The following is a 13,970-nucleotide window of genomic DNA, read 5'->3' on the forward strand; positions in this document are numbered from 1 at the left end:
TTCCAAATGATGCAGATATCATGTTTATATGCTCCTCTTCATTGTTCTCAGGTGAAAAAGATCATGAATGGGGTATTTCAGACTTTGAGGGGTGAATTTGAGCTGGAAGAGTCGTACAGTGGCAAAGCGGTTCTTGGTGTTGTCATGAACACCATCAAGGTACAGTACTGATGGGATACAAACCAGCAACCGTGAGAATGAGTCTTGGGCCAAAAGAACACGTGTACCTCTAGCCGGGGTCTGGAATAGTGTGAAGCTGTGGTTAGTAACCATGATAAAAAGGGTATTATAAAATAATGGGAGGAGATACAACAGTGAGGGACAGTAAAATATGGGAACCTCTTCTCCCAGAGAAACTAGGACAATGCACCTGATATGCTCAACATTCTTGTTGAGCTTTCACAAGGCAGTAGGGGATAGGCTAAATAAGACAAGGATGATTTAATTAGATTTAATATTAAGGGAAACTGGGCACAAGAACTTGGATTATTTCTTTTAGAGGTAAAAATTACCAAGTGCAGCAATGCAAGCTGTCACTGTGGTACTGGAGGAAGTGGATCAGTCAGAATATGGGCATTGGAGGTGGGTACCTAGCTGAGAGGACTGAGTTCATGTTGGCTTTTTGCTGACTTGAATTTAAGAAGTTTGCTCTTGACCTTCCCAATGTACTTTAGAAAGTACACATGGCATTTTTCCAAAACCCAGCTGCCTGCTGTACCCACTCTTCCCTCTCAGATCAACTGGAGAGAAAACAGTTTTCGGTAGAAATTAGACTTTGTCTCTGCCCAGAATCCCCACACACGTAGCAGCCTCAGGATTGTCAGGTTAGGTTTGGGGCTGCAGTAGAACGTTTACACAGCCAGAAGCAAATTGGACAAGTGCTTCCTGTGTTGGCACTTGGGGGTAGGGGAAGCAAGGGTTGGGAGCTGAGAGCATCCAGGATGAGATATGACCTTTGACCTTCAGGACACAACTCAGTCCTGAACATGTCAACAGGTGGGATGCTGAGTATTGGCCTGCGTAGTGGGAGTTGGATGGAGAAAACATGTCTGCTCAGTGGCTGCTTTGTTGGGAGGCTCAGCAGAGAGGGCAAAGTTGAAAGTCTCATCTCCCCAAAGTGCGCTTCCTGGGTTGGTTTCAAGCCCCATTGGCTGGGGGAAGGACGAAGGACTCTGCGCCTGCAGCCTGTGCTGTGTAACTGGACACTGTTGCCTAGTGGCTAGAAACCAGGAGTTAGGAAACGAGTTCTTAATTTCATCTCCCCTCACTTCCAAGAACAGACAGTGACTTGCGGTGTCCCGCCCAGCCTTTGTTTTCCCATTTGCAGGTAATGCAATGCCTGCCTCTTTGGGGATTAGGGCTGCCTGATTCTTTTCTAATCTTCGCTGCAATCTTCTCAGAGTTCAAGTGCAATAGCATTTCTACCTTAGATAGTTGCCTTCTGCAAGAGTGTAGGAAGTTATCTGAAAATGCCTCAGAGGCCCAGCTAATACATGCACCACTCAGGTGCACCTGGCTGGATAATCCTCTTCCATATTAAAGCATCAAGAGACTTTCCTTCCATCAGTGGATCAGCAGCCGTTACAAACAGTCATGGTGGTTTGTATCTCTAGTGATTAACACTCCCTTGCCTTTTCCTTTGTTTTCCAGACTGTAACTCTGCAGCTGCTCAGCAGACAACAGGAGAGGCGAGAGAGCAACAGTGACGAGGAGGAGGAGCCTAGAACTGGAGAGAGGAAACAGGAAAGTCCACCAAAAGTGAAGGAGGACCATAAAGGTGCTGTCCAGTATGGGCCAGCACCAAGCACTGTGTGTCCAACTAAACCAGCAGGTGAGTCTGCTGGTATTGCTACACCTCCCAGATCTCCTGAGGAAGGGCAGAGGACCCAGAACACTACAGCATCAGAAGTGAAGGTGATCCAGGAGATGCATGAAGAGCATATCTTCTCTGAATCGGTTCAGCCAGTAAAGCCCAGCCAAGGGCTGATGGATCCTGAGGAGGATGTAGATTCTGTACTGGCTGAGCAAAGGCAGGCAAGTGCTCCCAGTGGGATAGCTCAGCATGAACGCAGCTTACAAGAAGTAGTATCTGTTCAAGCAGAAAGTCCAGAGCCCTCTATTCTAGACACAAAGCTGGAAGCAGTGGAAGAGGCCATGCCTTCGGAAACCCCAGCTTCAGAGCACAAGGCAGAGGAGCCTGCAGGAGGACTGGAACCCCTGCCTCTGAAAAGTGCAGAGTGGGGGAGTTGTCTGGGAATTCCAGATGCACCCAACTCTGAAATGGGTACTAGCATTTCTGAGTTAACATCTGAGATGGCAGAGAAGGATCCAGCCACCAACCACAAAGCTACAGAACCCCAAGGACTGGCATCTAGCCCCAAGCAGAAGGATTCCAGGTTGGTGGTGGTTGGAGAGTTCTATGGCTACAGTAGTTCCTTTCTCAATTTCCCACTGTTGTGCAGTTGCCCTGCCGCTGGTGGTGGGCTAGTGTGGCCTAAACATCCGGCAGTTGGTGCAGGGCAGTGTGCTAGGTTGGGCTGGCCAGCCAGCTAGGTACTTGTTCAGCGCAAATCTAAACAAGGGTGGCTAAAATACTAGGAGCTGCAGGTGTCCAGTCTAGTGCTGTCTCCCGGGGAGAAACTGAAAAGTGTTAGTATGGCTGAGACCTCCGGGGTAGGTGATTGCAGTGCTGCACTACAAACTGGTTTCAGAGTAACAGCCGTGTTAGTCTGTATTCGCAAAAAGAAAAGGAGTACTTGTGGCACCTTAGAGACTAACCAATTTATTAGAGCATAAGCTTTCGTGAGCTACAGCTCACTTCATCAGATGCATATCGTGGAAACTGCAGCAGACTTTATATATACACAGAGAATATGAACCAATACCTCCTCCCACCCCACTGTCCTGCTGGTAATAGCTTATCTAAAGTGATCATCAGGTGGGCCATTTCCAGCACAAATCCAGGTTTTCTCACCCTCCACCCCCCACACACAAATTCACTCTCCTGCTGGTGATAGCCCATCCAAAGTGACAACTCTTTACACAATGTGCATGACAATCAAGTTGGGCTATTTCCTGCACAAATCCAGGTTTTCTCACATCCCCCCCACCCCCATACACACACAAACTCACTCTCCTGCTGGTAATAGCTCATCCAAACTGACCACTCTTCAAGTTTAAATCCAAGTTAAACCAGAACATCTGGTTTCTGGGGGCGGGGGGTAGGAAAAAACAAGAGGAAACAGGCTACCTTGCATAATGACTTAGCCACTCCAAGTCTCTATTTAAGCCTAAATTAATAGTATCCAAACTACAAACTGGGCAGTCAGTATGATCATTGTCCCTTGTTTCTAGCTGAATCAGTGATTCCATTGCAAAGCTGTTACTACCAGCTAGCTATTGTGAAGTTCCACTCCTGGCAGCCTAAAGGGGAGTCCTGTTACTTTACTATATAAGCCCCAACTAGTTTCACACATCCGTGAGTAGCCTGTTACTACTATACAAACCTGAGTAGTGGGACTAGAGCTTATTCCTAAAGTGCAGGCAAATTGCTCTTGGCTTCCTTTCCCACACTGAGAATTAGATTCTTTTAATTCTCTGTCCTTTTCTAGTCTTGCTGAGAATGACGATGACTTGTTCAAAGTTGCAACCCATAAACCACTAAAGCCTGGAGTTCCACCGGAAGAGGAGGATGAGGAAGAAGTGGTAAGAACTTGGGGTGTGATTCACAAAGTAACTTAGGTGCCTAACTCTGGAGTTCAGGTTTCTATACGCAGCACCACTGCAGTCCACAAAACTAGATCCCTGCACCCTGACCCACACCCAGTTGGACGGGACTACGAGTGTCAGGTTTGGGATGGATGTAAAAACAGCTGGACTCTCTCAGGGCTGGATTGTGAAGGCTCCCCTCCTCCTGCCCATGGGGTGGGTGATGGCAGCTGCATGCCCTGCTCCTGCCATCCTTCCCCACCTCATTGCACTGTGCGCATTGCGGTATGGAGGCGCCAAAGAGTCGCCGCACACCCTGCAGCAGGGCGCAGCAGGTGGAAGGATCAAGGCATGCAGCTGCTGCCCCGCCAGCCGTAGGGGCAGGACGCACTGCAGCAGCCACAACAGTCTAGGTTTGAGGGGAAGTGTCGGGAGGGAGGGATAGCTCGGTGGTTTGAGCACTGGCCTGCTAAACCCAGGCTTGTGAGCTCAATCCTTGAGGGGGCCATTGAGGGATCTGGGGCAAAAATTGGGGGTTGGTCCTGCTTTGAGCAGGGGGTGGGACTAGATGACCTCCTGAGGTCCCTTCCAACCCTGATATTCTATGATTCTAAGAAAACAGCTCGACCCTTGGGGGCTCCAGTCAGGTTGGGTCCAGGTTGGGCCTAAAAGTTAAGGGAAACTCCTGCTTGGCTGTCACCTAACATTGTAGGTGCCTCACCTTCCACTGGAAACGTTCCCTAGACACCCGAGTTCTAGATCCTGGGGTATGTGCACTGCTGCTTCCCTCTAGGCATTCAAGTGCCTGTCTCCCACCTAAGCCTGAGGGCGCTTTGCGAACCAGGGAAGACAGGCTTTGGTCCGCCTAAGTCGAGGCCCATTCCGGTCGGCATGCTCAGAGGCTGCCTGCTGGATTAGGTCTCATACAAAATCCAGGAGGAGGTGGTGTTGGTGCTCAGTGCTTAGAGAATTGCTTGGGGTGTGTGGGAGACCCAAGTTGAATTCCCAGCAGAGAGGGGCGTGGGGGGGAGAAAGCACTTGGACAGGGATCTCCCACCTCTCAGGAGAAGACTCTAACAACAGAGCTGGGGTAGTATGATGTGGGACTCCCGCAGTCTCTCCTGTAGAAGCTATTCCACTGTGGATAACTAATGATGGAGTGATGGAAGCTGTGGGACTGGAGTTGGGATATCCCACCTCCCAGGTGGGTGCTCTGACTGCTGGGCTGTGGAGTCATTCCCACTCTCTCTGGCCCAATGACTATTTTAAATATTTGTTCCACTGGCTGGGGATAATCATCCCGGGGGGTGGGGGGCGGGCAGGGAGTGTGGTCTGGTGATTAGAGCCCCAGCCTGGGAGGTAGGAGGTCCTGGGTCCAGTCCCCTAGCTCTGATCACTTTTTTTATTAGTTATCCACAGTGAAACAGCTTCAGCAGGAGAGAGAGGGAGCCTCACACTGGAATATCCTAGAGCCTAGTTGTTACAGCACTATCCTGGGATGTGGGTGATGCAGGTTCAATTTCCACCCCCTGCCTGTAGGGGAGAAGGAGAGGTCCCTGTTCAAATCTCTTCTCCCCTTGGGCAGGGAGAAGGGAAGTGAACCTGGATCTCCTACATCTGGCCAAAAATGTGCCCACCCCTGCTGTACGGAGACTGAACTCTAATAATCTAACCCTGCTTTCCACTTGGGCTTTCAGAGCATGAAAGGGCACCCTCCCCCAACCCCACTCTTTGGGGATGATGACGATGATGATGACCTGGACTGGCTGGGATGAAGAGCTGGATGTGGCAAGCAAGCCTGTGAGCTTCCCCTTTGGGCACATTGCCTCCTCTCAAGCGTATTTTGGACTTACCAGCTGCATTTCCTTGGGATGTAAATCGAACAGGCTTGGGACTCTCCAAAGTCCCACGGTTGCAAGTTAACTGGGGCTGTCAGCAAGTGACAGCACTGCTGGGCAGTTGGGCCCAATCTCGCTGGCATGATCAGCTAGCCCAGTTTATGGGCAAGTTTAAGCAGCCAGCCACTCATCCTGCATGTTCCTGTCGCTGTCCTTTTGTGTGAGCCATCAATTTGTTAATCTGAAATTCTGATGCAAGTATGAATTTTGTAACCAGTTCTGGAATAAGCAAGTCTTGCAGGATTCTGCATCAGATACAGTGACGAAAACGGGGCAGAGAAAATTGCTCCTTTCCCAGTACAATTGATACTAAAACAACAAATATAGAATTCCAAAGATCTGTGGGATGTCAGATTAACCCTTCACTAGAAACGCTTCTGGATCCACCTGCAGGGCTTCACATCCGGCCATCACAAACATGCTCACCAAGCAGTTAGATGCCAATTGAAAGTACATGGAGTAGGTTACTATGGAGACTTCTAATCCGAGTATTTCCTGCTCACGCACATGCCTTGTGGAAACTGAAGGAGTTGAGGTAACATAGGCGTTGAGTGTTGAACACTGAGCTGTAGAAAGCAATCTGTGGTGCTACCTGAGCCAAGGGCTACTCTGCAAAGGCTGTCAATGCATCACAGCTCTATGGAGCTCTGATGGGCTGAGACCGGAGTGCCAGGAGAACGAATACTCTGTTAAATATGGACCTGCAGCTTCTAGTAAGTGCTTTAAAGACTCCTCTAGTGTTTCCCTTTGTGAGAAGCTAAATCCCTTTACCCTCCCTCACTAAAATGAGTGACACTGAAGGGTTATAGTATGTTCATGTGTATACAGTATGTTCTTAATGTGTGTGCCCGCACATCCTGTAAAACTAATTCACAATCCCCTGCCAATGGAGGCACCATGCTGGCTGAGTGTAGGACCAAGAGTGAGACTGAGCTTGCCTTTCTCCTAGCCCCTCTGCCTATTGTGAACCTTCATGCTTTTAGGGCTGAGCTGTCCCACTAGCCTGTCCAAACCACAAGCCGAAAAGCCTGCAGAAGAGGCAGCCTGTTGCTTACTAAGTGTACAGGTGCAGTGAAACAGAACAATTTGCAGCTCCCATTGACCATTTAACTGTGTATGGCACTTGGCAGCAGTGCAGTTCTGATTATGATAAATATCTGCACAACAAAACTTTTTGCCTCCTACTCACTGCAAAGTCTGACTCCGTGAAACCATTGTGTCCCACAACCCCTGGCTGTTAGCACTCCCCACCAGTCCCACAAAAGGCGCAGTCTGGTCACCACACAGTCTGCTCACACCCACGTCCGTACTTCATTCGCATCATATATGTCCATCTCTGATGCAGGTTAGATCATGTGAGGCTGCACTTTGCCATTGGCAATAGAAACCTCACAATAACAGCACTACAGACAACAAGATGTTAGTGGGCTCCCTGTCCAGACAGAGGAGGGAGTTACTCTGGGCAGTCATTTGCCAGTCTGCTGTGCCTTTTTTCTCTGCTGCTAAACGTGGCAGGATTGTAGTATAAACTAGAACTCCTTAAATTAAAGGGGCACTATTAAATTATAGATGAGGATGTATATATCTTAACTTGCTTATTCAGGACACCATAGGTTATTGGAACAGAATTTGTAAATCCAATTTTCATTCTTTGTGCTCTATTTACTTTTCACTCAGCTGTAAAGTTTGTCTTATTTATGTTCATTTTCTAGTCATTTCACTTCCAGGGTCTCTCCTGTACACAATCCTGCAGCATTTTGAGTTGCAAATATTGCACATGAGGGGAGGGAATAAATTGCTTTTAAAAACAAACACTTCCACTTAAATTATAATAGCATAATGGAAACTGTTTAGATCTGTTCTAGGTTCTGTGAACACTTTTACAAAAAATACCTTGAGAAAAATTTGCAAGTGTTCCATTAAATATAGAATAACTTATTTTAACTCAGGCAGTGCAGAGTACAAACTTGATTGACAGCAGTGACTCAATACCCAAGGGCTGCTTTGCTTTAGTGAATAAAAATGGAATAAGTAGCCAAATTTAACTAAAAATATGAGAAGGACTAACTTCTGTGAACCAGCCAATGTACTGAAGTGTAAACACTTGTTTCACATAAGTCCTCTAGCTTGGGGTAGAGCACCTTGCTCTCAAGTAGAAGCTATCTAAAGTCAAAGTATGGAATAAATGTGTAAGAGCAAAGGGATTAACACATGTAAACCAGGTTTTCCAGAAGTCCCCCTTCATTGTGATGGTCTCTGTGTATCTGTCCTTTAAGTGTGATCTTTGGAATCAACATGTCTGTGGAAACTGTCCCCCACTGGAAACACCACTAACTGTATGACAAATGCTATGTCTTTGTCTCCTATACAGATTTGATAAAACCTAAAAAATAAAAGTGCAATTAAACAAATCTATTTCTGGATCATACTATCTTTAATTCCTGCTTTTAATGTACATGTCTGCAAAGCTCACCAAGCTTAGTTGTAAATCCAAACAACTCATTTTATTCATTCCTTGTCCAATTTCCATGAAATTCCTGTCCAAAAGGAGCAATGGGCTCCCAACAGGAGGCCTGTTGAGGTGATCCAGGGTTTTTTAGGAGGTCTCTCCAGAAAGGTGAGTAGAGCCTGTATGATTAGCCCCAGAATCAGGAAGTAACTGAGATGCTACAACATCCTTTGCAATTCCACAGAGCTCAGCATAATTGTTGCTCATCTTAACAGGCCAAGTGAATTCTTCCGTTGACTTTGCTGCTGCCTTTTGAGGGTGTGAACTAATTACACCAATGGGAAAAACACACTCACTCACACTCTCTCTCTCTCTCCACTTCTTCGCCCAAGAGCCCACCCTCTTGTCGCCTCTTCTCTTCCCCGAACATGCCCTGTCCCCACTCTTCCCTCTCCCTGCCAGTACCTCTTGCATGCCGTAGAACAGCTGATCGTGGGGGACGTGAGGCACTGAGAGGGAGGGCGGACTTAGCTGCTAAACACCCACTTTTTTTTCCATCAGTGCTCCAGACCTGGATGGATTCAGCGCCTATGACAGTAACATGGCTGCATCCCTGTAGCTGTGCCTCAGTGCTATAGACATAACCTCAGGCTTATAGATCACTAGATCACTAGACCAGAAGGGACCACTGTGATCATCTACTCTGATTTCCAGTATAACAGACCATAGACCTGCCCTGAAATAATTCCTGTTTGAACCTTGGTATGTTTCTTAAAACCACCTAGTCTTAATTTTAAAACTGCCAGTGTTGGAGAAACCACCACAATCCTTGGTAAAGCGCTCCAATGGCTTAATTACCCTCCCTTTTACAAATACTATGCCTTATTTCCAGTCTGAATTAATCCAGCTTCAACATCAACTTTGTCTGCCAGATCAAACACATCACATTTTTTGTTCCCTATGTAGGTACTTACAGACTGTGATCAAGTCACCCCTTAGCTTTTTTGTTGTTAGAACTCATTGAGTCTGACATGTTTTCTAATCCCTTAATCATTCTCACAGCTATTCTCTGAAGCTTTCCAATGTTATCAAATTGCAGACAGCAGAACTGGCCACAGTATTCCAGTAGTTGTCACAGAAATACTAAAACCTCCCTTTGCTATCCGAGATTCCCGTGTCTCGGGGAGCTTATGTTCCACCATGACTCCCAAATCTGTTTGTCACTGCTTCCCAGGAGAGTCCGCCACCCTGTCGCTATGACCTGCATTCATCATTCCTAGCACCTAGCCAGTGTACGACACCAGCATTCCTGTGCTACTGAAGCATCGCTCGTGGAAAGAAGGTCTCCAGCTGAGGGTAATGCTACCTAGCTGTGAGCTGTAGATGGGTGCAGTTTCTCCATTTGGCTACTGTGCCGTATATATGAAGCTCTTTTTACCCAGGCCCCCTTTCCAACCAAAATTAGAATAGCAGAGAGATTCCAAGATCCAGCTGCTTTGCCAAGGCCACTGAGAGAGTTGAACGCTTAGCTCCTGGTTTCCAAGGCCAAAGCATGAGCTCCAGAGTCAGGTGGAAAGCTCTCTGCTACAAGTGTGGGGCATGTCCTCATGTGTGAGATGGTGGCCGCCGTGACGAGGGCAGCATGTAATACCCCAAAATGAGCGCTGGAGCATGCCCAAGACTTTTCTGCAGTAGCAGAGAAGCTTTTGTCTTGTGCTGAATGGCCAAGCGGTTATGGAGATGGACGTGAACCCCCAGGGTGTGAAGCTATTGGGGAGCTGACACCCAGTTAAGCACCAGCAACTCTCACTGGAGGCAAGGGAGTAACTCCTCAGTACCCTGAGAACTGTCACAGCCCCATGTAACTGAAGCTCTTTTCATCCACCCCCTCCCATTATTGCCAAGGTGACATTAGAAGAGGAAAATGATTCTAAGAACAGTGACTTTGCCAAGACCCTGGCAAGATTTGGCCTCACACCCCCTGACTTATGAGACCAGTGTGCTAAGCCCTGAGTGTCAAACCTATCTGCCCCAAGTGTGTGTTATGATCTTTACACATGAGATTGTGGCTTTAGAGCCCAGGGAAGCATGTTATTACTGAAGGCAAGAGTGCAGGAGCATGCCAAAGAGCATTCTGTTGGAATGGAGACGTCTTCTTTTAGTGTTCACCACCTTTAGCACTAGGCCATTCTGTTTACTCAAGTCCCAGTGGACATGTGCCTCTGTGGGTTCAAGGCCACTTCTGACTGCCCTGTATAGGGTTGTTGCTGCTTCCTTTTTAACAATTCGTACAAGAATTCTTCACAATACTGCTTCCCTTTAACACAGACCCCTCCCCCAGAAACACCATCACCCTCAGGGGATAACCTCTCTCCCTAGAAACTGCTGATTTGCCAAGGCCCCTGGGAGATTTGAACTTATGACCGCTGCTTTGTAAGATTAATGCACCAACCTCCTAAACGACAGAGTCAGGCCTGGTGTTAGGCCCTCATGCAACCATAGGTGACATTGTGCCCGCAATGGCCACGTGGGGGTGGACACAAACAGAGCTGGGTCAGAGACATCCCAGGAAGTTGCTGTTTTGCTGCGAGAACCTTCATGGAGTCAAGCAGGACGGCCACAGTTACAGTGTTGGCCTTAAGTTCCAATAGGCACATGTCTATGTACAACTACATGGGAGAAGAGATGTTGCATCTGAGTTTGACTTATAACTGTCCTATGAATCTGCTCCACATCCCATCACGTAGGACTGTGGATTTTTAAGTCCACGTCACTGGAGTCCATCAAAGAAGGAAGCCATATTGATTAAAGAAATAACCTGCTTTCAAGGAGAAGTGAAAGCAGACAGATCTATATAACAAAGGGAAGTTGACAGCAATGAACATCATAAACTAGAAGCTAGGAATTGTAGAAAATTGATAAATTAAGCAAAAAGAAATCTATGACTAACAGAGTTAAGCACAAGAAGAGTTTTTAAAATGTTAGGAACAAAAAGAATCCTAACAATGATATTAGTCCATTACTAGATGGAAATGGCAGAATTATCAAAAATAATGAAGAAAAAGCAGATGTTTTAAAACAAACAAAAAAACCTCTGGTCTCTGTTTGGGCGGGGCAGAAAAACAGCTGATGAAGCCATAGCCTGTAACACTTTCCATTCCAGGCGTATCTCAGAAGGATGTTAAATAGCAACTACTACTATTAGACATTTTTAAATCAGCAGATCCAGATAACTTGCATCCAAGAGTTTTAAAAGAGCTGGCTGATGAGCTCACTGGACTATAAATGCAGATTTTCAATAAGCCTTGGAACACTGGGGCCGTTTCAAAAGACTGGAAGGAAGCTAATGCGCTAATACTTAAAAAGCGTAAATGGGATGACCCAGCTAATTACTGGTCTGTCAGGCTGACATGGAATTCTTCTCTTGACCTAGCTACTGCCTCTCGAAGAGGTGGATTAACTACAGCAACAGAAGAGTGGAAGCTGTGTCACTGTAGCATTTTTAGTGTAGACATATGTCGAGTATTTTAATATGAGTAAATGTAAATGTCTACATCTAGGGACAAATAATGTAGGCCACACTTACATGGGGGACAGGATGGGGGACATGATCTTGGGAAGAAGTTACTCTGGAAAAAGTTTTGAAGGTCACAGTGGATAATCAGCTGAACATGATCTCCCAGTGTGCTGCTGTGGCCAAAAGGGCTAATGCAGTTTTTGGATCCATAAACAGGGAAATCAAGTAAGGGTAAAGAGGTTATTTTACCTCTGTGTTTGGCACTGGTGTGACTGCTGCTGGAATACTGTGTCCAGTTCTGTTGTCCACAATTCAAGAATGGCATTTTGGTTGATAAAGTGAATAGGGTTCAGAGAAGAGCCAAGAGAAAGATACCTGCCTTATAGTGATAGACTCAAGGAGCTCAGTCTATTTAGTTTAATAATGAGGTGTGTGTATAGAGGGCAATATATAGGAAAATTAATCTGAATTAACAAAAGGAGTGAATTTGAAGTAGATTAGTTAAACCCTTGTGTGAACTTCCAGAGTCTATTAAACTAAATTAAGCTGTTTTAATTATGAATAACAGTGTCTGCACAGGGATTTAATGTGGAGTAACCAATCCACTTCAAATTCACACCTTCAATTAATTTGGATTAACTATCCAGGGAGTCCCTGTATAGACAAATCCAAAAACAAGTTTAAGGAGTGGCTTGATCACAGGTTAGAAGGAGAACAAAAATTTGGATAATGGGCTCTGCAGTCTAGCAGACAAATGTGTAAGAAGATCCAGTGACTGGATATTGAAACTAGAATGAATCATAGAATATCAGGGTTGGAAGGGACCACAGGAGGTCATCTAGTCCAACCCCCTGCTCAAAGCAAGACCTAATCCCCAACCAAAACATCCCAGCCAGGGCTTTGTCAAGCCTGACCTTAAAAACCTCCAAGGAAGGAGATTCCACCACCTCCCTAGGTAACTCATTCCAGTGCTTCACCACCCTCCTAGTGAAAAGATTTTTCCTAATATCCAACCTAAACCTCCCCCACTGCAACTTGAGACCATTACTCTTGTTCTAGCATCTGGTACCACTGAGAACAGTCTAGATCCATCCTCTTTGGAACTGCCTTTCAGGTAGTTGAAAGCAGCTATCAAATCCCCCCTCATTCTTCTCTTCTGCAGACTAAATAATCCCAATTCCCTCATCCTCTCCTCATAAATCATGTGTTCTAGTCCCCTAATCATTTTTGTTACCCTCTGCTGGACTCCCTCCAATTTTTCCACATCCTTCTTGTAGTGTGGGGCCCAAAACTGGACACACTACTCCAGATGAGTCCTCACCAATGTCAAATAGAGGGGAATGATCAAGTCCCTCAATCTGCTGGCAATGCTCCTACTTATGAAGCCAAAAATGCCATTAGCCGCCTTGGCAACAAGGGCACGCTGTTGACTCATATCCAGCTTCTCATCCACTGTAACCCCTAGGTCCTTTTCTGCAGAACTGCTGCCGAGCCATTCGGTCCCTAATCTGTAGCGGTGCATGGGATTCTTCCGTCCTAAGTGCAGGACTCTGCACTTGTCCTTGTTGAACCTCATCAGATTTCTTTTGGCCCAATCCTCCAATTTGGCTAGGGCCCTCTGTATCCTATCCCTGCCCTCCAGCGTATCTACCACTCCTCCCAGTTTAGTACCATCCGCAAACTTGCTGAGGGTGCAATCCACACCATCCTCCAGATCATTTATGAAGATATTGAACAAAACCAGCCCCAGGACCGACCCTTGGGGCACTCTGCTTGATACCGGCTGCCAACTAGACATGGAGCCATTGATCATTACCCGTTGAGCCCAACAATCTAGCCAGCTTTCTAGCCACCTTATAGTCCATTCATCCAGCCCATACTTCTTTAACTTGCTGGCAAAGACTAGACAAAGTCAGATTGGAAATAACGCACAAATGTTTATCAATGAAGGTAATTACCCATTGGGATACTTTACCAAGAGTTGTGGAGGATTCTCGATGAGTGGCAATTTCTAAATCAATACTGGAAGTTTTTCTAAAAGATCTGCTCTAGCACAAACAGAAAGTAGTTAAGGGAAGTCCTATGGCCTGTGCATAATGATCACACTGGTCCCTTCTGGCCTTGGAATCACTCAGTCAGGGTAGGGAATGTCACCTGTTCAGAGGAGACAGACACCAGGATGTCCACTCTCTAAGGTCATGTCTTCATAAGAGTGAAAAGGCAGGTGTTGGGGACACTGGGCATGGCCACTAGGTAACTCGAGGGGATGGAAGACCATGAGTGTCGATGAAGCCCCCTCGCACTAGGCCCAAGTGTCCTTGGCTCCCCCACCCGGAGGCACTCGCAGCAGTCATGCTGGGGGATTTCGCAACAATATGTTGCAGAGTCAGACTGCCTG

The 13,970-nt window shown here is 46.6% G+C and overlaps 1 protein-coding gene across 13 annotated transcripts in view; it reads left to right on the forward strand.

The window, feature by feature from the left end:
• FKBP15 (FKBP prolyl isomerase family member 15) overlaps positions 1 to 8,017 on the forward strand; it is a 126,514-nt gene extending 118,497 nt beyond the window's left edge. For 12 of the 13 annotated variants that reach the window (XM_073313897.1, XM_073313898.1, XM_073313900.2 and 9 more), the window contains 4 exons: positions 52 to 159; positions 1,651 to 2,396; positions 3,612 to 3,705; positions 5,406 to 8,017. In XM_073313897.1, coding sequence (XP_073169998.1) covers positions 52 to 159; positions 1,651 to 2,396; positions 3,612 to 3,705; positions 5,406 to 5,483 — 1,026 coding nt within the window. In that variant the 3' untranslated portion in view covers positions 5,484 to 8,017. The remainder of the gene's footprint in view (positions 1 to 51; positions 160 to 1,650; positions 2,397 to 3,611; positions 3,706 to 5,405) is intronic. The other variant, XM_078849017.1, reaches the window with a different exon arrangement.
• The last annotated feature ends 5,953 nt before the right edge of the window (positions 8,018 to 13,970 follow it).

Source organism: Lepidochelys kempii, chromosome 16, assembly GCF_965140285.1.
Source record: "Lepidochelys kempii isolate rLepKem1 chromosome 16, rLepKem1.hap1, whole genome shotgun sequence".
Lineage (NCBI taxonomy): Eukaryota > Metazoa > Chordata > Testudines > Cheloniidae > Lepidochelys > Lepidochelys kempii.